Below are 27,429 nucleotides of genomic sequence, written 5' to 3'. Positions count from 1 at the left end.
TGTAGAGTATGTTTGAATGTGAGTGTGTGTCTTTCTTGCCCTGTGTCAGCCTGACACCTACTGACAATATCAGCTTAGTGTCCAAAATGCCACTGAGGTCCAGCTTTAATGTCCACTGAGGACTTTTTGATGTAGGGTCATAGAAAGAGAGATGTTATTGTTACCTTATTACTGCTGCCTTTAGTAAGGTGCCGTAAATTAATTTTCTGACATGATTCTAATATCAATTTAAAAAGTGTCCCTTTGATTTTTTTGAACAGTGTAAAAATAAATGTTTACAAAAAAAACAAAAAAGCATCCTTATTTGATAACACTAAATGTGGAAGACCTCAATTCTTACTGGATCAAAGATGATCAAGTGTTTGTTCCTATGAATATAATAAAACTTCAAACTTTTCAATCTTTCATCTGCAGCTTGCAAAGTTTTCAATAATATACTGCTCATAGACAGGAAGCTCTCTGGTTTTATTTAGTCTCATTTTAATGCACAAAGACTGCAGCACGATCTATTTTTTAACAAATTTAACTTTTATACCATGAAACTGTACAAAACCCCATCAGTTGAATCTCTGTAATGGAACACAAATGCAAAATGACATCATTTATAAACATCACATTAAAGAGAAAAGTGCGAAACAACAAGAATTTAATTCCCATCAACAAAGTCCCAGGAGTGAAAAGTAAACCCTTAAAGCATTTGTGCTTTCCATCAGAGTGATGGAAAAGCAGTAAGGCTGAAGTAACAGAGGCTCTGAATATAATTCACACTTTCATATTATTGTAGGGTCTTTACAATATAAAGCACCTTGAAGCAATTTGTTGCTGTGATTTTGTACTACATAAATATAAAAATTAAGTGCATTGAACTGAGACATTCACTGTGGCTCAAGTAAAATAAAAATAGTAGTAGTGGTAACATAGTATTCATTTTAAATGTTGGCAGTGCTTGCCTTTATTTGTTCATAAAGTATGAACAAACTATATGGGAATGGGGATAAAACACACACAACAGATTTGTGTCTACATGCTGTTAATAGACTAGTAAATGAGGGTCAATCTGACCCAAATACTGTGACTGAATGTCAGCATCTTGCAGGAATAGTAGTGGTCAACAACTTATTGCAAGTTTCTATTTTATAAATAGATTACATGAAAACTTTTCTTATAGGCAGCCTTGTGTAACAGCTATTACAATATGGATCACTCTCAAGCTGCAAGGATTTAGGGTAATCTGCTACAGAGATCTTAGCTGCTCAAAGCTGATGATTCAGCCGGCTTTAGAGTGGAAGTGGGAAGAATTTTGTACACATACGTTACTTTTCCTTTTTTTTTTTTCAAACCTCCCAAACTCCCATCTAACTGACAGCTTTTACTAAGATTCAGTCACTAACCTGAGATGTTTTGTTTCAATTATACAAATTTCAAACCTGCCTGATCACATTTAGTTACCACTCTTTATCCAATCAGATTTTCATCTTCGGATAAATCTGCCAGGACACCGTATGGGTTGTTAGAAATGCCTGAGAGAGTATTCCTGCGCGGAGACTTTGGAATGACTCCATGAGTCCGTTTCACAGACAGACTAGTTGAACGGGGAAAAGGCTTTTCGTTTGAATCTAGAGGAGTGAATGACGCAGCATCATTAGTTATTGACACAGCAGAACTGCCGCCGTGACTGCTTCTTCTCATCTGTGGGCTGCGTGCTGGATTTTGTCCTAACGCAACAGGTTTTGAGTCCTTGGTCTGGGGTAAGGTGCCAGATTTTGGATGGTTGCCGTTGGCTGAGGATGCTGGCTTGAGGGGCTTGCTTTGGTAGGGAGACTTTGGTGGGGGTGGGATGCCACATTCAGAGGTGCCTGGTGAGGATCTAGGGTTATTTGAGGACTGGCTGGACTGTTGTGCTGGACTCTGCCTGGATTTGAGGTCGTTCAGCTCTTTAGTTAATCGCTTGATCTTGTCTTTCTCCGAGCTCGAGTTTTGTCCTCCCACTGTATGAACACAAAAAAATATACAGTTAGCACTTCTTTCACTCCTGACGGTCACTGATCTTACAACAAAGACAAAAGTCAGTGAATGAAAAAATAATGACTTACCAGACAAGTAACCTCTCTGGACTAAAAAGAGCACAGTAAAAACACAGATTACTGTGTGCACCATGATGGTCGTCACCACAGCAGTTGCGATGATTCGAGTGGAGGATTTCATGCATTCATCTGAAATGATTTTTTAAAAAAAAGATCAAGCACGAACAATGGGATAAAATAAAAATTACACGAGTAGATGAGCTCAGTAGTAATACACCTGCACTTTTTTTGCCCCCCCCCCCCCCCCCCCCCCCCCCCACCCCCTCACCCCCCTCACCCCCTCACCCCACCCCACACCTCCCACCCCACACCTCCCAGACATTGAGGAAACAGGACCTCCAGACTAGGTGTCTTTTGTCTCTTCGAGAACTCTGGGAAGTAGCTTGGGGAGTGTGAACCTTAAGGTGTGAAGCAGTTGTGTACTGAGGCTAGACTAATTTTATAAATCTGACAATATCTCAGCTTGCTGCGATGCATGCAATTTATTTTGAAAACGGCACAAGTGGGAATTTCTTCCGAATGGGTAATGTCGGCATGTTCACAAGCGTTTTATTTAATTTAACTAGTTTTCTTTCCAGGGTTGATGCGATCATTTTATTTAAAAATCGGGATTTCGCAATGTTGAACTAAGGCAAACCTGTCTAGACAAATGGTAGGGGGTGGGGTGTAGTAAGGTTGATGGTGGGAAACAGGACCTCCAGACTAGGTGTCTTTTGTCTCTTCGAGAACTCTGGGAAGTAGCTTGGGGAGTGTGAACCTTAAGGTGTGAAGCAGTTGTGTACTGAGGCTAGACTAATTTTATAAACCTGACAATATCTCAGCTTGCTGCGATACATGCAATTTATTTTGAAAACGGCACAAGTGGGAATTTCTTCCGAATGGGTAATGTCGGCATGTTCACAAGCGTTTTATTTAATTTAACTAGTTTTCTTTCCAGGGTTGATGCGATCATTTTATTTAAAAATCGGGATTTCGCAATGTTGAACTAAGGCAAACCTGTCTAGACAAATGGTAGGGGGGAGGGTGGGGTGTAGTAAGGTTGATGGTGGGAAACAGGACCTCCAGACTAGGTGTCTTTTGTCTCTTCGAGAACTCTGGGAAGTAGCATGGGAGTGTGAACCTTAAGGTGTGAAGCAGTTGTGTACTGGCATTGTTCCTGGAGAAGGTATTTAACCGAGACCTATGCGAAGCTCAGGGTGAACTCAGCATTCGTCGCGACAACATCACTTTCTTTGAGACCATCAAAACTATCATCGTTCTTTATAACATGGACATCTTAAGCGGTAAGTAAAACAAAACCTATTATTGTATTTTTAAAAGTGTTATGTTAACATATTATAGGATATTCAAACTATCTTTTTTCCTAAAACAAAAGCTTAATTTTCAGGAGTTCGGGAGAACGGCACAGCACCCTTTTCTTTAGAAACGGGGGATTTTAAAGATGGAACAACATCTCTAACAGGCACAAGGTGTGTACAGAATTACGCGATTTTTAATCGTATGTATGTTTTAAGCTTGCGATTGTTTTAAATTATATAATAACAGAGTTTTTCTTTGATTTGTTCCAGGGTTAACAAACTGAGCAGGAAAACATTCAGACACCGCGACCACAGAGCCCATCCTTACAAAAGGTATGTATACAACGGGGTGTATAATTGTGTATTTAAAAAAACAGCAAATGGGTTTAAACAATTCCAAATGTTCTAAAACCGACCGTTTTACACATACAGAGCCACGCCAGAGAACCTTATGTGCGGAGAACCAGGGCCGTCAGGAATAACGCACATATCAGACACTGATGTGTCTCGCTTAAGACTGGCACAAATCCCTTATGATGAGATTCTCTCAAAGAAAGGCAGACATTTATACACACCAAACAACACACACAACAATTTGTGCTTCTCCCTATGTATAGCACATTCATTAAACTCATCAGCCTCTGAGCTAGAAAAACTCGCTACAGCTAAACGGATGCATGCTGAAGTAGGTCTATGCGACAAGCAGCAAGTATCATTCACAGATGTCAGTAAATTTGAGAAGCACTTCAACATTAAGATTGTAATCTATTACCACACAGAAGGGCGTAAACGCCTGGAATGTTTTTTCACACATGAAGAGCCAAACACAAACACGTTGATGATGTATCTCCATAATCAACATTACCACATGATTTTAAACCCAACCGCTTTTCTTGGTGCATCCTATGTGTGTAATTTCTGTTACAGTACATATAATTCACCATTACATCATTCCTGTAAACATAGATGTAACACATGTTATACACTCTGTCAACACCACAGGGGTCCCACAGTGAAATGCAGCGACTGTAACCGCATCTGCAAATCACAACACTGTTACCAGCAACACAAATTACCAGAATTAAAACACAACATGATCCCCTGTGATAATATGAAACATTGCATGCACTGTGGCACCACATATAAAGAATCCAAGAAATCGCCACACAGATGTGCCCAGCCTAGATGCGAGCACTGCCGCGAGCCTAAATTAACCGGAGACTCCGACCATCAGTGTTTCATACAGCCTGTTGAAAAACAGAAGCCTACCGATAAATACATTTTATATGATTTCGAGACTAGGTACCACAACGGTAAACACGAGGCTAACTTTGTGTGTGCGTCTGATCTGAAGGGCAATAAGTTCACATTTAACACATTAAAGTGTGTGGAGGCGTTTGTGCAACATTACAGACGCCCAAGGTTTCGTGGGTACACTTTCATAGCACATAATGCATCTGGCTTTGACAACTACATACTCCTCGAGTACTTTGTCAGACAGTGCATAACACCTAGTGTCATAATGAGCGGCAGCCGTGTGATTTTGATGTATGACAGGGACTATGACCAGCGATGGATTGATTCGTTCAGCTTTTTGCCCATGGGCCTTGCCAAAATACCCTCTGCTTTAGGTTTTCAAGATCTGCAGAAGGGCCATTTCCCACACAGGTTTAATACGAGGGATAATGAGCATTATGTGGGCCCGTACCCAGACCCCTCCTTCTACGGCTATGAGTACATGTCTGAAAGCGATAAGGTGCGATTCATGGAATGGTACCAGGTTGCCTCACAGAATCCCTTTGATTTTCAGGCTGAACTCAGGCGTTACTGTGTTAACGATGTTGATGTCCTGCGTAAAGCATGCAGCATTTATCGTGACACGTTACTGGGTTGTACACAAGTTGATCCATTCATGTATACCACCTTGGCTGCATTTAGTATGGGTGTGTATAAAACGCTGTTTCTGCCTAGAGACACGCTCGCTCTCACGTATGACGGGGCATACGTTGAGCAGAATAAGACGTTTTCTAACGTCTCTATCGAATGGCTTCAATACGTGTCCCACACCACCAACAAAGTGGTAAAACATGCTCTCAGAGGAGGCGAACAGAGGGTTGGACCGTATTTTGTGGACGGTTTTGACCCCACAAGTAATACAGCTTATGAATTTGCAGGATGTTTTCACCACGGCTGTGTTAAATGTTACCCCGAGAGCGAAGTTAATCCTGTCAGCAAAGCATCCTATGGACTGCTGCATCGCATGTTTTGTGACAAAGTTGATGCACTGAGATCACAACACAGTGTGAACGTAATAGTGATGTGGGAATGTGAATGGGCTGCCTTGAAGCAGACAGACCCTACAGTTGTGGCTTTCATGCACACATACAGAAAGCCAGAACGCATGAATCCCCGAGACGCTCTTTTTGGAGGTCGCACAAATGCTATAAAGCTGTACCACAAGACTGGTTGTGATGAAAAAATATTTTACTACGACTTCACCAGTCTCTATCCCACAGTGCAGTCTAAAAAAGACTATCCTGTAGGACACCCTCAAGTCATTTACACCAACTTTGACAAGCTAGAAAATTATTTCGGCTTTGTTAAATGCACAGTGCTCCCCCCTAAGGGTCTTTTTCACCCCGTCCTTCCCTACAGGTGCCACGGAAAACTGATGTTTCCACTCTGCAGCATGTGTGCTGAAGACCAAAACCAGCATACTGCATGTGGACACAGGGACAGTGAGCGGGTATTGAAAGGCACTTGGGTCTCATTTGAGCTTGAAAAAGCTGTTGAGAAGGGATACAGGGTTCTTGCTATTGATGAGGTGTGGCATTTCCCCAATAAGACCGACACATTGTTTAAAGACTATGTGAAAGCCTTCCTAAAACTCAAACAGGAGGCCTCGGGGTATCCTGAACACGTCAAGACACCTGACGAACAGAAGAAGTACATAGACGAGTATTATGAGAAGGAGGGAATAATGCTAGACCCATCCAAGATTTGTGTAAATAAAGCTGTTCGTAACTGTAACAAGCTGTTGCTAAACTCGTTATGGGGTCGTTTCAGCATGAGGTCAAATATGGCATCATCTGAGCTCATTACAGACCCTTCCAGATTTAGCCAGCTAATGTTTAGCGACCAGTACGACTTGCGTCAGTTTTGTTTCATCTCTGACGACGTCGCAATGGTGCAGTGGCGGCATGCTGATGGTAGAGCTTCCCGTGTTAAGGACGTTAATGTTTTTGTCGGGGCCATGACCACTGCACACGCCAGACTCATGCTGTATGATTTGCTAGACAACTTGCAGCAGCGCGTGCTGTATTGTGACACGGACAGTGTCATTTTCACGGCACGCCCTGGCGAGTGGATGCCTCCTCTAGGTCCGTTTCTGGGGGATCTCACAAGCGAATTAGACTGTGGAGAGGGTGGTGTGGAGGATTACATAGCGGAATTTGTTTCCGGTGGGCCAAAATGCTACGCGTATCACACATCGTTGGGCAAGACCCAGGTCAAATGTAAAGGCGTGACACTGAACGCACTAAACTCAAAAGTTGTCACCCATGAATCCTTGAAAGGTTTAGTCCACAAGTTTGTAACCAATCAGACATCAGACGCACACCTAGTTGCCGTGTCTGATAGCATCAGACGCGATAAAAAGAAGCTTCATTTGAAGAATAAAACCATTGTGAAAAAAGTTAAAGTTGTTTACAATAAGCGCCGTGTGCTCCCAGACTATACAACTGTACCTTATGGATTTTAAATTAGAACAGGGGTTTGACGCCCGGTTGCAGCACCCGTTCAGTATGGTGGTCAGCGGTCCCAGTAACTGCGGCAAGACTTTTTTTGTTAAAAGCATAATTGAAAATTCTTCCCGGATTATATCATGCAGCATTGACAATATTGTATATATATACTCATGCTGGCAGCCATTATATGACCAGCTTCTTAAGATAAGAGACATAAACTTTGTTAACGGTATACCCGAATCTCTTGCTGATGACACCCTTCTTCCTGCAGAAAAGAACAATTTGTTAACTAGAAAGTGCATTTTCTGAAGAAACTGCAGTGTGAATGCTTGAATCTGAATGTATGCACTGAAGTGAATTAATTACTGAATATTAAGCTAAAACTGTTGAATGAGCTGGAAAATACAGAGTTTTTAACCTGAAAACAAAAGTGCAGAACTGCTAAAAGCTGACATTTACACAGAAGAAGTTGGAAAATAGCTGAAAATGTTTTAAATGTAAATTAGAAAAACCTAAGTAATTAGAAAAACAATTTAGAGTCAGAAAACATCTGAATGAATATTAAAAGTTCATACTCTTTGAATCACTGAATGACTAAAATGTGATCCCTCCAATTGGATCCACACAGTTTCAAATTTTTAAATGTTTGAGCTTTGAAAGACACAGTGTTGGAAAGAGAACAACGATGGCGACGTTTTGAGGGTAAAAGGATGGCTGTAGAGCAAACACTGTGGACACAGCAGCAGTTGAAAGAGAAGTGTTTAAGATGAATCTTGGAAGAGTGGCAGGCAGAGCTCGTTAGGCAGGCAGGTGTGACACGCACACAGACATGCACCTCACTTTTGCTGCTTAAAATGAACAGAAAAGTCAGCCCGAAACAAATCGTTCCCAAATGAAAAGTACAGGTCGTATTGACAAAATTCTTTCACCGTGAGTGGCAGCAATGTCTGGTCTACTGAATTCTCAGTTTTCATGCCTGTGGAGTTTATTATATGGACGTGGTGACAGTGGAAAGAACCCATGCTCTTCTGATTTTCAAACGAACCTCCTGAGCCATTTTAACATTAGAGTCTATGGAAGAGTTGGAGGGAGGAGGCTTTGCATTGGTGACATTTATGAAAGAACCATAACACCTATTACAATAATAAACACATTGGATGAAAGAGGACAGCGATGGCTACGTTTTGAGGGTAAAATCATACCTGTAGAGCAAACGCTGCGGACACAGCAGCAGTTTTAAAAAAAGATTTTAAGATTAATTTTTTCGCTCCTCTCACTCTAGCAGGTCACCTGTCTCACTCTAGCCCCAACATTCCGTCCCATACACACCCATTATAAACTCTGAAACGGCTGAAAAAACATCATGAAACTTAAACTGGAACTGAAGAAAAAGTATGACAGATATTGAAAAGATAAATACAAGTTGAATAGTTGAATGTCTTGGCTTCGTTTTAAAGTTTGAATGGTGGCTCTATGTCAATGTATGTGGAAGTAGTTAGATTTGAAAAATGAGTAAGTTGAATGAGGATTTGAAGGGTCTCCCCATTGAAATACATGGGAAATTTTTGTTGAAAAAAGTTGAATAATTTTAAAAATATAAATGTTAAAAATAAGAAAAATACAAGCACACTTGTCCAAAAGAAGAGGAATCTAATGGTGTTTGAATGGTTTTTCTAAGTTGAACGGTTTTGAAGGAGTTAGATGCCAAAAAACGTACGGAACATGAAATAATAATAAAGAAACAGAAGAACAATACTGTGAATGCTTTTACAAGCATTCACACTAATTATAGACGATGTAATGAACGATGCAGCTAACAATTTAGAAGTTCAAAATGTGTTCACAAAGTATGTGCATCATAGGAATTTGAGTTGTATATATCTAGTTCAGAATTTGTTTATTCAAGGAAAATCCAGTAGAACCATTTCCTTGAACACTAACTATCTAATATTGTTTAAAAATCCGAGAGATAAATATCAGGTTATGCTTTTAGGTAGGCAAATGTTTCCGGGTAATACTAAATATTTTATAGAAGCGTTTAATGATGCCACATCCACAACATACGGGTATCTTTTAATAGACTATAAAGCTAAGACCCCGGACTATTTAAGACTCAGAACAAATTTACTATCAGAGCGTCCGGTTGTTTACATTCCAAAACAAAAATCAGCAAAGAGGTGAAAGGATGTCATCACGCATGCGGAGGAATCTGTCTCTGTTGGAGATGATATACAGGGCTCCTCCTACTCTACGCAGAGTTATTATTAGTAATTCAAACTTAGATTTTATCAATGCGCTGTGTGAGATAGCCTTTAATGTATTGCATGGTAACATACCACTGACCAATCAGCAGTACAAACAGCTGAAAAAGAAAAAATCAATAATCAGACTGATTGCAGACAAAAAAATAAAAACTTTGAAAAAGAGAAAGACAATCAACCAATCTGGAGGGTTTTTACTGCCGCTATTAGGGGCTGCAATCCCTTTCATAACCAGTCTGATAGCAAACAGGTGAAAATGGAACATGTGCAAAAGATGTTTTTGGTACCCCAACACCAGTTGGACTTAATAAAGCAACACCAGCAGCAGCAGCAGCAGCAAACAGACAGCATCAGACAACAGTCTCAGAACGAGTTGGACAAGGAGATGTTACAAGTGTTACAAGATTCTGACATAGATGTGTATGAGAAGGCTAAAAAATACAGCGATATTCTCCAAAGATACCTTACCCTTGTGAGACAAGGTGCCCGTGAAAAGAATGTATTGTCTTTATCATTACCTGAACAATTTAACAGGGATGTGCAACCCCAGTCGACGGACACATCGCCTGTTCATGGTGATGCAGGGGTGAGGGATCTTGTTGCGGAGAATGTTTTAACATACATACCTAAAAGGTGTAGGAGGAATGCAGAACTTATTCTATCAGCGGTGAGCCGTTCGCCACACTTGATCTCTTACAACGACAAAGGCGAAATTATTGTTGATAAACACACCATCCCTGGTTCACACATTTATGATCTAATTAAAGGCGTCACAACCACACACACACCCTCTGAGGGTTTGAGACCTATCGGCTGGACAGAGTTTTTAAAAGCTGTCTCAGATTTAAACGTACCGTTATCAGCCATATCTAACACAGGCATACGTAAGACCGTCGCCATGTATAAAACCGATCACACACTGTCTGAAGACCCTGGTTTTTTAAAACACACACCAAAAAAGATCACCCCTGGTGGACCGCTGCGACATAGTACACTAAAAAAAATAAAGAATAAAAAAAACAAATTAAAGGGGGGTCCTGTAGAGTGGTTGGATTTTTGAATTCAGGTTTTTTCTTATTGCACCTGAAATTGTTTTTCTGCTAAAAATATTTGCTGTTTGGTGTTTTTTCTACTGTAATGTTTTTTTTCACTTATTGCTGCTAAATTGTTTTGTTTTGTTTTATTTTATTACTGTTAAATATATTATGTCTTTATTATTGTTAAATATATGTTTTTCTTTTTTATTACTGGTTAATGTTTGATTTCTTTTATTTATGTTTAAACAATGTATGTTGTAAATCTATATATTTATATACGAGATTTGATAATAAATACCATTGACTCGATTATCATGCTCTCATGTTGTTTTTATTATTCTCATTAGTACATGTCAGTATCCGCATTGCACACACACGTAATCACTGCATACAGCAACAGGTTGTATGTTGTTGACAAATCGACACACCATAGCATCATTACAAATTAAATCAGACCCATACATGTTAAGCACACGCTCATAAGATACACCATTTTGCACATGATATAAAAAAAATACACAGTGTTGACCGCATGTGATGGAGAAGTCGTTCTGCACTTGTTTTCCTGAATATAAAACAGTGGAACAGTTTTTTAGAAGAAACATCTTTATTGCTGGGGGAAAACTGTCTAACGAGTGACCAAAACTATCAAAAAAATAACCGCGTCTGTCTCTCGAAATATAAACAGCAAGCCAATGTTCCCCGGGCATCGTAGAAGGGTGGGTGTTTACAATACTCATAGCCGGGAGTCTTTGAAGCCGTTCAGTGGTTAGCTGATCATAGGCTAACACGCCTAGGAAATGTGTGTTTTTATTGATAATGCTGCCGATCACGGCTGATAGTTCTATAGTGTTCATGACCGTTTTTGTCTCAATAGTAGTCCAAGAGCACCTGTCTCATGTTAGATATTTCAATGACTGAATCAAATACCGAATAACACAAGAGGTTCACTGTACGGGGTAGTGGATTTCTGAAACGGGTTTCCAATCTCACGTTCCCTGTTTTAATTAACGACACATTCCCTGAATGTCCTTCGTCAGCTTCCAGATTGAAACAGAATAAAGTGTAGCCGTTACCAAAGTCCGCACGCGTAATAGCTAAAGATCTATCCTTTAAATGTCTTCCTGTGGTTTGTATCAGCTGGTAAAATTCTCTGGTATAGTGTTTTCTCTGGAAATTGGGCTGGAATGGTTTAGCAGGATAAGCCTGACTATCAGCATATAAAGACATAAATTCTATATCGCAGTTTTCAAAATGAAATGGATTACGCTGGTAGGAGCCAGTGTATGCTTCATTGTCTATAAATGCAATGATCACAAATTTAGGTATCCTACCCATAAATAAATTGTCATTTGTTGATATTCTAGCCCCTGCAGGTATGGAGAAGGTCTTTAAAGACACTCTGTCTACCGTGTATTTTGCGTTTGCATGGTGCAATGCCTTGCTGTGTGCAAGTCTGACGGTCGGTGATACACTAACTTTCTTGACAAAGAGACTGGCTGAGACAATTTTAACTCTGTATGCATTGGCATCCGCTGTCATGAGAGCAAATTCGTCTTTAGAGCGCACAAATTTCAGTGACAGGTCGATTCCATTAAGTAACAGTTTTTCTTGAAAAAACAGGTCTGCATGTACTGGTGCAATCAATTCAACAATACTGCTATTTGCTGTGTAGCCACCTCTGGTCACCAGGCCCTGGTTCTCTCCTTCTATAGATGTGTCATTCATGTGTGATGATGTATCCTTACAGAATAACCCGGTGCTGAACTGTGTGTCTAAAGTGTCCTTATTATAATTGATAAGACATTCTATCACACCTCTGTATGGATATGTGTTGGATGATTGACTAATGAGGCGGTCTCCCAAATTAACATCAACTTGACTAAATATGCTGCATCCAGGATAATTAATAAATCCTACATTAGCGTCCCTAGCCAGGTTTGAGCCATCAGCGTTTGTGATTCTCACACGTGTGTAGATATATGAGTCATTTAGATCCAGGTAATCTTCACCGGACGATGAGATGTAAAACTCGATCGGCCCTCCATCAGTGATTGCAGATACAGGTGGGATTTCGATAAATGTACTTTTCTCAATGCTAGTCTGTGTGTAGGGAACAGTAAACAGGTCCAGCTCTGTTTTTACACATTCTCCAGAATGACTGTGTAACAGTGCCATTTAGAATATGTCAAACTCTGCAGTTTTAGAACGACTGGTTCTGGGTCTTTTCACTCTGCGTGGCGGTGTCCGTTTGCTAGCTCTCCTGCTAGGTTTTGTGGTTTTACGCTTTTTAGACAACGGTTGCCCTGGGGGTGGGGTCTTAGATGGTCTGGGCGTATACACATACAATCCGCTACCGTCCTGCTTAGTGGTTGAGGGTCTGGTTATGTTGGTTATGACATCAGACACTATGCCCGATGCGGCTGTTTTTAGGTGTGGTTTGACTATGCTAACTCCTTTTTTAAACAGTGGTACAGCAAATCTAAACAAGCTGCGGAACAAACCACCCAGCCCTGACCCATATTGCGTACTGGTCCCAACATACCCTCCGAGCTCTCCACCAGCCTGTGATAAGTAGTATTTTACATATTTTGAGTCATCAGTGTTGTAGACGGCCATCCTTTTTTTCAAAAATGGTGGGTTATCGGTCGGAAGTGTAACTTGACAAACACCTTGCCGTATAAAAAGGGTATGTGTTGATTTCGATCGTCTTTCAAATCAATTTCTATGTCGTCGATCAATGTCTTTGACACAGGTGTGTAGTGTGGGCTGTCAAATTGTAGAATAGGCAAGCGGCGGTCATCGTCCGTGATATTTATAGCTCTTAATAGCCTCGCGTGGGCGTCACCCACAAGCTGGTAATCAACGATATCTGCATAAATAAAGATGTTATATTTTCCCCCGTATATGTCTGCGGGGTGCGGGGCATATGTGTTTTTATAATGAAGTACAAACGGCTCTCCTGTTTCGAATCCTAGGATTTCCGCCAGTCTCCCTCTAAATGTGAGAATAGTCCCCCTAGGTCCCATAACACAGGCATGGTTAGTAACTGTGTTGTATTGCATTTTAAGGTCTCCAGTGGTTTGGTACTGCTGACATTTAAAATTAAATTCTTTTATTATCTGTTCCACAGATGCATAATGACCCACAGACAGTTCGATCATGGTTACGGCGATGGTTCCATCTTTGACTGGGTCATGAATTTCCACTTGCGAATCTGATTGTGGAAAAGACATCCATATGCGTGGGTACTGTATCTCTATAACAGCAACCTCATACGGCTGATCCAAAACGATAGGTTTTGCTAGCTTTGTTCTAAAATTAGATATCTTATTACCCGGGTAAACATGCGCCGAAGCATTCGAGAAGAGGCTTACATAGAAGCCTGCATTGTTGTTGTTCTTTTTATTCATGCTTTCTCCGTCTATGCTCAGTGTTGAATGAATGTGTGTAGAGCTGCGTCATCTGAGTTAATTACGCCTCAACGATGTCTTTTTCTGGAATCCACGAATTAAAGCTGTCGGGCCATCCTAGCCATTTCACTAGCACATGCTTTTTCCGACCCACTTTTTTTCTAGCCAATATGTTTTCAATTTTAAATGTTTTGTTTTCATCAACAACCACACGTTGTATCTCAGGCTCATAAAATGACCCTTTCAATACCTCTCCTGCTAGATCCGCTAGTCTGTACACTGGGGGCTGTCTCCCTATACGTTCCTTGACTGTGAAAATCTCATCGGTGTAGGTCTGCTCGTATCCTTTTCGAAACTTTCCTCTCAGTTTTGATATTCGTACAGTGTCGCCAATATTAAATTTAAAGCACAGTTCCCTCTGAGGCCTCGTTTTGTACAGCGCGTTAAACACCGACTTCTCATTATCCTTATTCACCTCTGCCGGAGCCATTTGGATAGATCTGTGATAAGCATTGTTATATGCTTGTGTGAGATCTGGTATGACATCTACATATCTCCGGGAGTTGGCTGATGTTAAGTACTTCCACATTCTACCCTTGAAGCTACGATTGAATCTCTCGACAATACTGCATTTAACCTCGCTAGCTGTTGAGAAATGCTTGATATTATATCGCTCCATTAGGTGTTTAAAGGTTGTATTATAAAACTCTTTGCCTTCATCTGTTTGTAGTTTCACAGGGATCCTACCCTCACTAAGTATATCCTCAAAAGCAGCTGATACAACATTCGCTGTCTTGTTTGTTAGGCATCTAACCCATGCGTATTTTGAGAATACATCTATACATGTTAGCAGATATCTCACATTATCATTATCTGCCACATATTCACACATGTCAACCAGATCGGCTTGAAACTGTTTGTCGATCCCTGTCACCAATACTCTATTTCTGGGGAAATGGATCCTCACAGGTTTATGGAGTGTGTAAGTGTCGTCTTGTTCTAAATAATGTTTGACCTGAGATATTGGAGGTGTTACACCTGATGCCTCCCCTGCCGCTATACGTAGCTTATTTAAACTGGCCAACCCCGCAGGATGGGCTGGATCATGATATATTTTATGCAATGTGCTTTCCATGACTGTACAAACCACAAATGACTAAGAAGTTGGTGTTAACACGTCTTTTTATTTAATTTTCACACAGACACAATCACAGACAATGGATACTTGAACAGCACACATTAAACCAGGTGTCTCCCACCCCAGTAGTTTCCAATCATGCGGAGCATGGCTGGTTTAACACGTCGGGCGCAAGTACTTGCTTCTAGCAGGTCCACAATGTTGTCATTAATGGCGCATACTATATTTCGCTCTGATCTCAGTTCACACATGAGGTGTTCTGCAACTCTGCGGATTTGTGTTCCAGTCCCATCTGTGGTGTTTGAGCGTACAAACAGCTGGATGGCTGGGATGAATCGGTCAGTCTTGAGCCTTATCATCACATCGTCATAGTAGGTGTCGAAGAAATACTCAGACAATTCCTGCAAGCAGCTGTGTTGCACCTGACTGGGGTGGCCTGTTTGGCATCCGTAACATGTCTCTTGTAGAAACTCATTCAGCGCCAACATCAACAGGTGGAGAGTTGCGAGTTTGATGTCGATTACAGTTTCCTCCCACAGGTCTGATATGAGGGGGTCCTGCGAGCATGATGGTGAGGGTGGTGGAGTCTGGGGGGTCGGGATTAGCAGCCCTATTGATGGTGACTCTGACAGGTCCCACGACGGCGAGTCATTCTCTGTAAAATGAAAACCACAAGCTCTTAATTTGTCACATAGATACACACACACAACCCCCACACACACACCCCTCACATTAAACCTACCAGTTTATTGTTTAGTTGTCGGAAGGTCTTATGATTTTAGGTTTGCACAGGGTAGCAGGCAAACCAGTCTTCGGACAACTCGCCAGATCGTCAAAAACAAGGCGTTTTCTAATACTCTCGTACGCAGTGTTGAGTCTGTCCCTCTTGATCGCGTCGTCAATCTGGCTAAACAGACGCGACAAACCTCTCCAGTCGCACCACTGTATAAAAAACAAGTCCTTAAACCATCTTGTGCGCTCTTCAAGGTTTAGAGGGTAAGGATTTAACCTCCAGTTTTCAAGCCCTCTGGAAGCAATAAGACTATCCCTGTCATCACAAGCACTGAGAAAAATAAAGTCTTCAGGGTTGCGATTGAAACGATCAGCCTCAACCCTGTAAAGCTCAGGGCCTGATGCACTGTTCCACTGGGAAACATACAACACCTCTGGGAAGCCCACATTGTCCAGGTCCGCACACACTACGGTCCGGAAGAGCTTCCAGTTTTTGGTAGAGATGCTTTGGGGTTCCCCCCAAAACAATCCCTCGCCACAATCTACACTAAGCACAACTGTCCCTTCGGTATATTTAATGGTATACACATACCCTTCAGCGCCGCGATATTCTAACTTAAATACAGTCCCATCTACGGCATTTTCACAGCGTTGCTTTTTACGTTGAGGACCCCGGCTGCATACTCCTGTAGACATACCTAGAGCGGCTGTGGCATGGGCGATGTCCTGGCTGGGTGTCATGGTTGATACAGATGGTATTCTGTGCTCCTTAGGTCGGTGAGTCGTTGGGGTCCTTAGCGCGATGTGTCTGTGCTCCTTAGGCCGTGGCGGTGATGGTCTTAGAATGTGAAAGGATCACTTTTATACCTATATAACCTAAGCCATCCCACTAGGAGGAGTCGATACCGCCCAGAGGGTGTGTTTTCACACCTGAACGCGCATGCGCCGAGCACATCTGAACGCGCATGCGCACACGCACGAATCCGACCAAACGGGGTGGGAGGTGTGGGGTGGGGGGTGGGGGGGGGGGGGGGGGGGGGGGCAAAAAAAGTGCAGGTGTATTACTACTGAGCTCCATAGATTGTTTTCTAAGCTGCTTTTAACTGAAGTGTTACCACTAAGGCTTTACATATCAACACAGTAATATAAATATAAAAATATGATCTGGGCCGTACAGTTTGAAAATAATTGAATTACAAAACGTGTCTTTATTTATTCAACAAAAATTAAGACAAAATGCAAAAGCAGTCTGTGGAAAACCAAAGTACATCCTTAATGCCTTCATAGGAATTAAGAGGGTAAGCAGCCAGCTGCAGCTGATCAAACGCACTTGATTAATTGATCATGAGCAATAAAAGTCTGCAGGTCTGGAGCATTCAAGTGTGTGCTAACACAATGCAACAAATCTGCCACGAGCAGACATCCCAGCAAATTCACCCCAAGGTCAGACCAATGCACACAAAAAAAAGGACTCCAGCAATGAGCTTATAGAGGCAACTGTTGTTGATCATTAATCTGGCATAGGTTAAAAGGCCATTTGCAAATAGCCTGAAGTCCATAGTTGGACAGTGCAAAAGATTATTGACAAATTGAAAAAGTTCAGGACAGCTGCCAGTCTAACAGGAGTAAATGTCCCTGTAAATTCACCCCAAGGTTCAGTTGGTATAATTTGGGTCATACAGTGGGATAATGATCCCCGACACAGCAGCAGATCTACAACAGAATGGCTGAAAAAGGCGTTGCAATGGTCCAGTCAAAGTCCACAACCCAAACTGACTCAAATGCTGTGGTGAGACAGGAGCAACCAACACAATGTAGTGAAGAAGAGTGGACCAAAACTCCTCCAAAACAGTGTGAGACACTGATAAAGTTATGCAAAAAGCAATTACACCAAGTTATCACTCCCAAGGTGTTTTCAAAACTACTGATTCATAGGCTGTATGTGGTTTCACGTTGCTTATGCATCTTCTGTTAAATAAATAATCACAAAATGTAACATGTCATGCTGTTGTTCATCTCAGGTTGTATTTAAATAACTTTAGAAATATTAAAATAAATATTTGGAATGATTGCTTATCTGTAGCCCATATACATTGAGCTGATGGAGTAATGCGATGTTAGAAGATATACTAACAACTTAAACACATTTGTTTTTTAACATCCAAAATATAGTTAAATTTAATTGTTATTTACTGAGATTCAACAAGTTACTGTTTTTAATCTAAGTCTAAATCTAATTTAAATATCAATTATTTATTCATCCAGGTGTTTGTTAAAGTTCTGGTGTACCTGATATGTAAATCTCTGATTCCCTGGTCTGGTTTACCTCAGGCTGGTGAACTCTGCAGGTGACCCTGTGATCAAAAGACACATATTTAGGATTTATTCCTTTGCTATTCTAGAAAAAGAAGAAAGTGTGCACACAGAAAATATTCTGAAAACATATCCCACTTAGTTTAACTAAATGACCCAGATTGAGCCACTTTAAGTTTGAGTATTAATACTGTAATGAAACCTGTTGGTAGCAGTCTGCAGAGTGACTCTTCTTTTGACTGTGAAGCATCCCAAAAACTCTTTATCTCTCTTTGGGTCTTCAGCACTGATTTCATTTCCCTGAACATCAAGAAATCTAATCGTAGGCTCAGGAAACCAACACCTGGCCTCACACTGCACAGTCAGTCCACCTCCCACATCTGGAACAACTGAGAGTGTCGGCTCAGAAACAGCACCTGCAAAAATATTCATTATTCAGGCTGTTGTCTATGACCAACATTTCAGTTCAAATGTCCATAGAAAACTGTGAGAAACAATTAGGAAATCTCATCTGAGCTTTAAGATAGAGATACATGACTAAAGAATCTGCATTTGAACCCAAGAGAACCTTTGTCACAAATGATGTGGGTGAAAATGCCCTCTGTCTGCAGAAACGGTACCTGCAGACAGTTACTGCTGCTTAGAATAAAGAACGAAATCTGTGAAATCCACTCCTCAGGTTGTTTAAAGAAACATAAAACAAAACATGAGGTGCGTGCAGACTTACAAAGTGAAGAAAATTACTTTAGGGGGATTAAATGCAGCTCTAATCTTTGAGTGGACGTACCTACAAACAGCTCCACTCTTGCGATGACCGTTTTCGGGTTCCTAACAATCGCACACTGGTATTTTCCACTGTCATTTCGCTGCACGTTGGATATCACCATTGACAGGTTCCCATGGTGAAGTTCATTCATGATGAGGTTTGTTCTGTACCGAAAGACTGGATTCTTCATCTCGAAGGTCTCACATCCATCTCGGTACAGGAAGGCAATATCTGGAGGTAAACCCTCCCTACTCCACTCCACTGCTGGTACATTGTCGCTAGCAGTGGTGCTGCAGGGCAGGAGGACAGTTTCACCTGCAGAGGCTACAATCTTTGGTACATTGTTTGCTGAGGCCGCTGCTCCTGTGAAGAGAAAAAGGTATAAAACATGGAGTAGGTCATTACTGTGTTTTAAAAAGAGTTCTCCTAACACCTTTTATCTGTGTAGCAACAATATAGTTACTCATCACACAAACCTTTTTATTAAATTTAAAGTAAGCACATTTATAGGGTGCAGCTTCTTATTAGAAACCCAGAGGACAACAGATTACTCATACATATAGGGCATGTGTATGCATGAGTAATGCCTGTGGCTTCAGATGCTGCTAAACACTCAGTTTTAGGCAGTTTTTCAGCTTGGCTCTGTTTGATGTCGAAGAAAACTGACTAAAATAGATAAAGATGCTGCAAATAAGGGATATTTTGTGTGGAAAGGTGCTAAAAGACTTCAATAACCAAACCATGAAGATAAAGCTCAGAATAGTAAACCCTATAGTAGTAATAGTAAATAGTATTTAACTTTATCTGCTCTAAACACATATCTGCATTAGAAAGAAAGGATGTGGAAATGATCTTTCAAGGGTTGTTTTTTTTCTGGCTTGTAAATCGTTAAAGCAACGTAAAAGGTCATGCACATGTGCAATGAGAATACTTCTGAAAGTACATTTACGTCTGTTCGATGTCGACTACTTCTGCACTTTTGTCCTTGTGAAACTGCTGAACTCTCTGGAGTTTCACAAGTCTGTCTGCACAGCACGATCACAAGCTGAGCAGAGACAAACATTTACAGCTACCTTCAACTTCTTCAAAAGAACTGGGAGACGATTACAGGATGCAACATGAATAATATGACAGGTCACTTTTAATAGGAAGGGGGAGGGGTGTTTACCAAACATGCCACTGATATACTCTAAACATCCTGTGAACTTGACCCTGAAATCTAAAGGATAAAACTCGGGCAGTGAGAATCTGCTTTTTGAAGTTTCAGCAACAAACACATGTTGAGCTTTGGTAGATCACGGCTTTAACTGTTAGTCAACATTCAGAGCAAACACTGTCTAATTGTTCTGCACACGCCCACACAAACCGCAGTCACATACCTACAGTACAAGACAGTACAATGTTTTTCTATATTGTTTCCATGGTGTCATTGTCCTAAGATTATGCTAATCTATATTCAATCACATATTTAAGTTTATGTTCTTATTATATTTGTCCAATCTCTGTGACTAATAAAGACTTTACTATCTTATCTTTTCTTTTCTTATCTTAATCGGTTTCACACTTGGCAGCAAGAACTGCAAAAAAGCGTGTATGATAAAATCAAATCCGATGCTGGGAAACTCTCCAGTCTGACGGGATTAAAGCAAAACGCCAAAGGTGAGCCACAATTTCCCCACGGCGAAGTGAAACACTCACTGCCACTCATCGAAGCAAAGCCCACTTCCTGTTTTTACCTTTTAATTCTTTCGACAAATGCAAACATCTGCTCACTGAAGTCGACGCTTTTAGCACATAATAGATGACCGAAGATCACACTCATGTTAGCAGCATTAACACAGAACAGCAGGGACAAACCTTTAAAGCCTTAAAGCCCGACTTCAAAGTCGTCGCTTTTAAACACATGAAGATCGTTGAAGATCTCTGTTTCTCTGATATACCGACTTCTCTTTTCGAAACATAGCGCTGTAGTCTCGCAATTATGGGATGTTTTATGATCTTATAAGTTGTGTCCTTTCTTTTTTTCTCACAGACCAATCAGGAGATTATTTTTTGGTCCTTACCCCACCCCACCCTTTTTTTTACACCCCTTTTTCTTGCGCTTCTGTAAAGTTACTTTGTCACTCCTCAATAATAACCTATACTTTGCCTGCATTTTTGGAGAAGTACATCGACTTACACATTAACAGTTCATTTTTACTTTGTTCGGTAATTCCATCTAATGGCAGCTTTCCGTGAATCAACTGAAGTACGAAGAAACCTTTAAACCCTGACTATTCTCAGACAACTTCTGCCTTCTGAACGGGCTCGTTTTGACCGAGGCAGCTGCTGCACGGAGATCTTCCCCGGCAGCTTTTATAACAAGTATATTAATGTCTGGTTTTGACACTGGAGCGTGGAAAAGCCATCCACACCCGAACCACTCTTGTACGGTCGCCTTTATCCAAATACTACCTGTGCAAGAAGACAGGGCGGCGAAGAGCAGCAACACAGAGATACTCATGGATGAAACACAGAAAAAGTGACCTGCTGGGTCCACGGGATTTAAAAAAAATGAGGTAAAAAAAAAAAAAGAAAAAAAAAAAGGTCCCAAACTTTCTTAAACAATTCCGTACATCCTCTCCAGGGAAGAGCCTGAAGCAAAATGACGAACTACACTTTGGCAAAACAGGAAGTAGGAGGGACGGTGAGAATTTTATCATAAATTTTTTAATTGTATTTATTTATTTATTACTGAGTTTGGGAGATTTGAATCACTTAACTCCTTTGGCGATATTTAGAAAGGCTTAAAATAAAATACAAATTTAACTCGAAACTCAACTGACTTTGTCTGCCTCTAATCAGCTGACTGAAGGAGGCGGGCCGAAAGCTTGCGGGCTGCGGCTCCTTCAGTGCCGTGCAAAATTCTCGAGCCAATCTCTTTCTTCTCATTTCGTTTAGTAGTCTTCAGTAATAGTTCTCCAGTCCAGGCGTCTTGAAGGACATTCAAAGCTCTTCTTTAACCCGGTCGTTAAGTGATGACGTGACGAATCCTACTTCCGGGCCTAAAGTAGTCTGCGTTTAATATGGCTTTTGTGTTGTTAACATGTTTAATGTTTTGTATTTTCTTCTATTTAATCTCAAAAAGCTCCTAAAACAGTCAGTGATCACTGTTGACCTCCCTCGGCTTTTATTACCACTAATCATTTATTTAAGCTCAGTTTTTAAAACCTTAGGATGTAACTACAGCCCAGCCCATGCAGCAGTATATGAATGACTAACCTCGTATTGTGGATGGATTATCTCAGTTGTTCTCCTGGCTGAAGTTTGGTCCTTTTACAGCATCCTGCCATGCTATTACATTTGTTCCTGACCACCGAGAACACTCACGTTAACTTTTATCGAGTGGAAAAAAGGTTGGCTTGTTTATATTATGCTAACATAGCTGTGTCGCTAGCGGTCACGTACCACATCATTATATACCAGCTCGCCAAACTTCAGTTACCCTACAAACGTCACTGCTGTTTAGTTTTCTGTCTTCATTTATGTTGTAAGTGATAACAGAGCTGTACGTTGTAATTTGTTTCCAAACCCCGCAGTCAGGACATGGTATATTGTATTTAGATAGAAGCTAGAGAGCTAACTTCCTGCTAACTTCTAACTCCGTGAAATGTCATAAATTCCGTTTTCATGGATGCCTGGATGTTAAACTCAATTGTTACACCTGGTAGAGCAGAACGCTGATCATTTTATTAAAGATGAAAGACTTTAGACAGTTTTTCAACTCTCAGTAATGCCATAGTGATTGTTTGATATATATGGACCTGCAGCGGAGTTTAGGCCCAGACACGGCTAGTGCGTGTCTGGCGTCATGACGTCAGACTTAACGACCGGATAGATGGTTGCTTTTTTTAGGTTCTTTGTCAAGATGACCCACACTGCTTCAATAAAGAATCTCTGGGCAAGTCAATCTATGATAGTGTGTGTTTTTCGATCCAGGTTTGCTTTTTCTGTATTGGGAGTTTTTGGGATCATTGAAACGAAGCTCCATTACTGATTGATGTGAGTGGCCCTGAGAGCTCAAACGAGCTGTAACTTAAGAAAACGCCAATATAACATAAAAGAAAATGCTGCAAAAGGACAAAAAAAATCACTAAGAAACTTGAATAAAACACAACAGAAGTAGAAAACACTGCAAAACAGAACAAAAAAAATGCTTCAGCGTCACAGTGCCAGTTTGACTGTCCTTATGGCAAATATGTTTTTAAGAGTTTCGATTTCAGGAAGAGAATATTTAAATGAGCCACAAATGTGAATTAGTGTGGACAGGGTCTGTTCTGCCTTTTTGGTGCCCTGGGCGAACACTTCCTTTAGGTTTCCCCAGTCTTATAAACAGTATATTTCAATATTCAAGATTAAAAGTGTTTATTGTCATGTGTACAGAAGAAAGAGCATTTCTCTGTGCACTGAAATTCTTCATTTGCTGTCCATACACAAATGCCAAGTTAGGTTGAAAGAACAAGATAAATAAGTATAAAAATAAGACAAGATATTAAGATAAATAAAGAAAAAAAATAAGGATATAATAATGAAAAATAAATAAGTGCAAAAATAGGTAAGTGAAGACAAGTGAGGTGTCCAGATGTCGATGTAGATGTACAAAGGACCTTAATGTGCAAAATGAATTAGTGTGCAAAGTGCCCTGATGTGCAAATTGCAGTTGAGGTAGGTCAGCTGTTCAAGAGTCTGATAACTGTGGGAAAGAAGGAGTTGTTGAGTTGGGGCATTCTGGATTTCACACTTCTAACATTTGTCTCGAGGGCAGAAGTGTGAACAGTCTGCGTTGGAGGTGTGGGGGGTCTTTGAGGATGGAGGCAGCTCTCCTCTGGACTCTGCGATGGTAGATGCTCTGCAGAGAGGGCAGCAGGGTCCTGGTTGTTATCACTCTCTGCAGGCATTTGCAGTCCATATTGCAATGATGCAGCTGGTCAATGTGCTCTCCACAATGCGGCTGTAGAACTGTCAGGTTTATATAGTGGATTGTCATTTATGCTTAGAAATATCTACTCATATATGCTTAGAGTTTTATAATCAATGTCATGTTGGTAGAGGTTTGATCCTTAGCAGTCTGTGGAGACTCTGTGTGCCTCCCAGAGCACACATGCACACACAACTGTACATGCACAATTCAGTTCTGCTATCACATGTGAAAAATCAGCACATTTTGTCAAACACAGACAATATAACATGAAAAAAAGTCATTTGTATGCCAAAAAGTAAGTTTTTCTACTTTATTTCATTTTCTAATAGCATTATCTGCTTTGCAGTTAAACTCATCAAACTTAAATTGTGTTATTTGTATGTCTATGGGGATATATTCTGTGTAGGTCTTTAATGCTAATGTTTTAGCTGTTGGCTGTAGTGTTAGCTAGTTCATGGCTATAGGAGTCTGGGTCAGTTGTAACAGCAACAGTCTGGGTTAGTTGTAACAATAATGCAGATGTTACAACCTACCACACTAGTACTTTAACTTATATTAAACAAGTTGGGGATATAACATCAGCAGAGAGAGGTTCACTGGTCACCTTTGTATATATAAACCTTTGTATATGCGGTTAATGCCATTGGCAACACAATTCCTCCACTGTTTGTGTTCCCACACAGTGGAGACCACTGTGTCAGAGATGGACCAGTAGGAAGTATTGGTACAGTGGCGTGTCCAGCAGGGTGGCCGCCCCCACCCCCCCAACCAGACTGGCCACCCCAAAGGTGAAACAATAAAATTCAATCAAATATCAAATGTACGATTATGTTTTCACGGTGAAGCTCAGATATCCGAGTGTACGTGAATGCAGCATCGGCTTCTGCACTATGTGCATCACGTTAACAAAAGTAGGAGAGCCAAGCACAAAAGAGGCACTGCAGGAAACAATTTTTCCGTGAAAGACAATGAGGACAGAATAAATGTCCCGATAAGTAATATTAAGTTTGTTGAGTTTAGTAAAGTGTAAAGTAAAGTGAAATTAGAATACCAAGGAAAAAATAACACTTAAAGAATTATTGCAGCCGTCGAATATTTCAGACAGTATTCTACTGAGGGGAGCTAGCATAAGAGTTATGAGTTATAAGATATAATCTAAGTCGTAACATTGCTGTATGGAGCTGCAGATTTGGTTGCAGGTTAACATAGCTGGACTGGCCAACATATATATATATATATATATATATATATATATATATATATATATATTTTTGTAATGGCATGAACAATGAGAGGTGGTGGATTGGCCAGATGCAGGTCGATGTGTAAAAATAACTCAGTTGTTTGGTAGTGGCTATGGCGGAGCTTCCACAGAGGCAACAGGTGGATGAGGGAAGGGGAGGCAGGAGGAGAGCCCCGAGGCAGCCGCCAGTCCGAGTGTCAGGTGAACTGAACTTCAGGTAAGAAGTTATGACCTGCAGTCTATCTGGGTCAGATATAAAGCAAGTTTAGGTGGAGTTTATTTTCTTTGTGCTGACTTTTTACAGTCAGTTACAATAACTCGTACTGGTATTGAGCTGAGAAGAGACGCAGTTTGTCCCGCACTTTCGCTATAATGAAAAAAAGACACAAAGCTGGAGTTATTCTGTCGTTATGCTGCACAGCTGCCTCTTCTTCTCTCATTCTCTCCCCCTGCCTCTCCTGTTGCTACTTCAATCATGAAACTGATCAATGATCAGCTGATCGGCTTTTCTCTCTTGTTTGTTTATCGCCCACTTTGCGCCAGAAAGAGGAAACCAGCGGATGCCACGCTAAACAACAGCAGCACGTTTAAGCTTGATCAGCTCTTGTTAGAATTTATTTAATATTAATTTCTAGTATCAGCTGATGTTTGCTGGAGCCACAGCTGTAAAAGCTGCTGGTCATGATGTCGGTTTGGTTATCTGGTGAGAGGGAAACATGAAGATGAAACCAGGAGACGTCCTTACTGAATCATCAGAGCTGAACAGGTGATGGAGAAACAGGTTTACCTTTTAGGTGACATGAATGAGTTGAAGGGAAGTTATGAACTGTTTCTGAGAGACAGATAACCCCAGGATCCTTTTTTAGGTAGCTGACAGCTGGTAACTGTGCAGGGGCGGGTCTAGCAAAGTGTTGCCAGGGGGGCCAGGTAGGGCATTAACAGGGAGAGGGGGCCCAAAGAAATACTTTTCTTTCTTATTCTCATTTAAAATATCTAGCTTTTATTAAATAATTATTAATATTCACAGATTTCACAGATATTAAATAATAATTATCTAAATCTTACAACCAAAGTTTTTATCTGACGTAAAATGTATAGAAATCATACATATACCAACAAGACTGTACATCACTGTCACAACAGCGTTTGTTTTCATTCAAAGGCTTTATGGCTTTAATACCTGGTAAGCCGGTCTCTAGTCAAAATGCCCGATTTTCTGTCCCAGTCCAGCCCTGCAGGTTAATACTGGCAGTGTTACCATGCCAGCTGACTGTATTTCATCATCAGCCAGTGTTGTTCTTTATCAATATTACCAAAGTTTACCATAAGGCAGCATAGAAAGTATTTACTTGCTTTCAGGTTTTATTCAAATGTTAGTCTTTTCAGTTGTTTCCCCACTTTTTTCCTGTTTCAAAATCAAACACCAGTTTGTGAGAAGATTATCTTCTTTTTTTAATAGGCAGATAAAGTTTTACATTGGCATTGGCTAATTTGTCAATTGTTTGTTACAAATGTTCGTATTTTAATATTCAAAAATGTTTTTGCCCAAAACATATGTGCACTATATGTCAGTAAAAATACTATGAAAATATTGCTGTCCTTGAATGCTGAGTAAACACTGACAAAGCACTGATTGTATCTCTTGTACTTTATCAACGCAGTATCTAAAAACTTTGCACCGTAGTGGTTAAAATCTCATTCTAATAAGAGTTAAAAGCGCATTTGGTTATTAGGTTTATAGGGTTATTGAATTATGGTTAACGGTTGGTACAATTTTTTTTAAACATTGTCTGCCAATTACATCTGCCACCCTTCTCCAAATCTGTGCCCCTACCTGGCCCCCCCAACAAAAATTTTCTAGACACGCCACTGCTCACATCAGCGTTGTCCTCCTGGATTGGGGGTTTTTAGTCTATGCTTGAAATAAACTGCAAGCGGAAATTTAGCGTGCAGGGACTGTGCCACGCCTCAGAGATATGATAACAAATGCAGAGAGGAATGAGAAAGTGGCCCAACAGGTTGATATAAATAAAATACAAGTCCTTTGGGTGGATGGCAATCTTCCAGCTTCTCATTGAACAAACACCAATTTACACATAACAATCCTTTGGTGTGTAACATTATTCTCCCTGCCTGTGTTTTTAATGTCACCTGCTTGATTTGTCTGGATGAGAGAACAAATAAGGTCATTGGAAGACCTGGGAGAAGGCACACAGATTAAAAGGAACAATCACAGCACCTTCTCAGCACTCCCACAGAAAGTCCACCATCTAATGTTTTAAGGTGTAGGGATTTTTGTTTTTTTTATTTTATGTATTTTACATTGTCAAAAGAAAACTGTCAACCAGTCAGCGTTTAGTGTTTGCTGTGCAGATGATTGTCCACAAAAACAACCAAACGTGGCCTTACTGTCACAAACTAAGTAAGGTACTAAACAG

General features: G+C 40.6%; 1 protein-coding gene and 1 long non-coding RNA gene across 3 annotated transcripts; one reads left to right on the top strand and one right to left on the bottom strand.

Moving 5' to 3' along the window:
* Nucleotides 1-459: 459 nt before the first annotated feature.
* LOC146522560 (butyrophilin subfamily 3 member A2-like) lies at nt 460-21,563 on the bottom strand. 2 transcript variants are annotated; one of them, XM_085153804.1, is made up of 6 exons: nt 21,243-21,563; nt 18,810-19,145; nt 18,225-18,438; nt 17,999-18,063; nt 2,094-2,213; nt 460-1,988 (listed from the first exon to the last, which is right to left on the bottom strand). In XM_085153804.1, the coding sequence occupies exons 1-6, from the start codon at nt 21,289-21,291 to the stop codon at nt 1,456-1,458; spliced, it is 1,317 nt and encodes a 438-aa protein (XP_085009930.1). In that variant the 5' UTR covers nt 21,292-21,563; the 3' UTR covers nt 460-1,455. The 2 variants fall into 2 exon arrangements, with proteins under 2 accessions (XP_085009930.1, XP_085009929.1); XM_085153803.1 differs by having other exon boundaries at nt 18,810-19,151; nt 21,243-21,560.
* LOC146522561 (uncharacterized) lies at nt 2,385-3,869 on the top strand. The gene is made up of 3 exons (XR_014873074.1): nt 2,385-3,553; nt 3,653-3,715; nt 3,815-3,869. It is a non-coding gene; the product is annotated as an uncharacterized LOC146522561 (long non-coding RNA).
* Nucleotides 21,564-27,429: the final 5,866 nt, after the last annotated feature.

Source organism: Neolamprologus multifasciatus, chromosome 3 (assembly GCF_963576455.1).
Source record: "Neolamprologus multifasciatus chromosome 3, fNeoMul1.2, whole genome shotgun sequence".
Lineage (NCBI taxonomy): Eukaryota > Metazoa > Chordata > Actinopteri > Cichliformes > Cichlidae > Neolamprologus > Neolamprologus multifasciatus.
The sequence above is the reverse complement of the archived record's forward strand: the minus strand, read 5'-3'. Positions and strand labels throughout refer to the sequence as shown.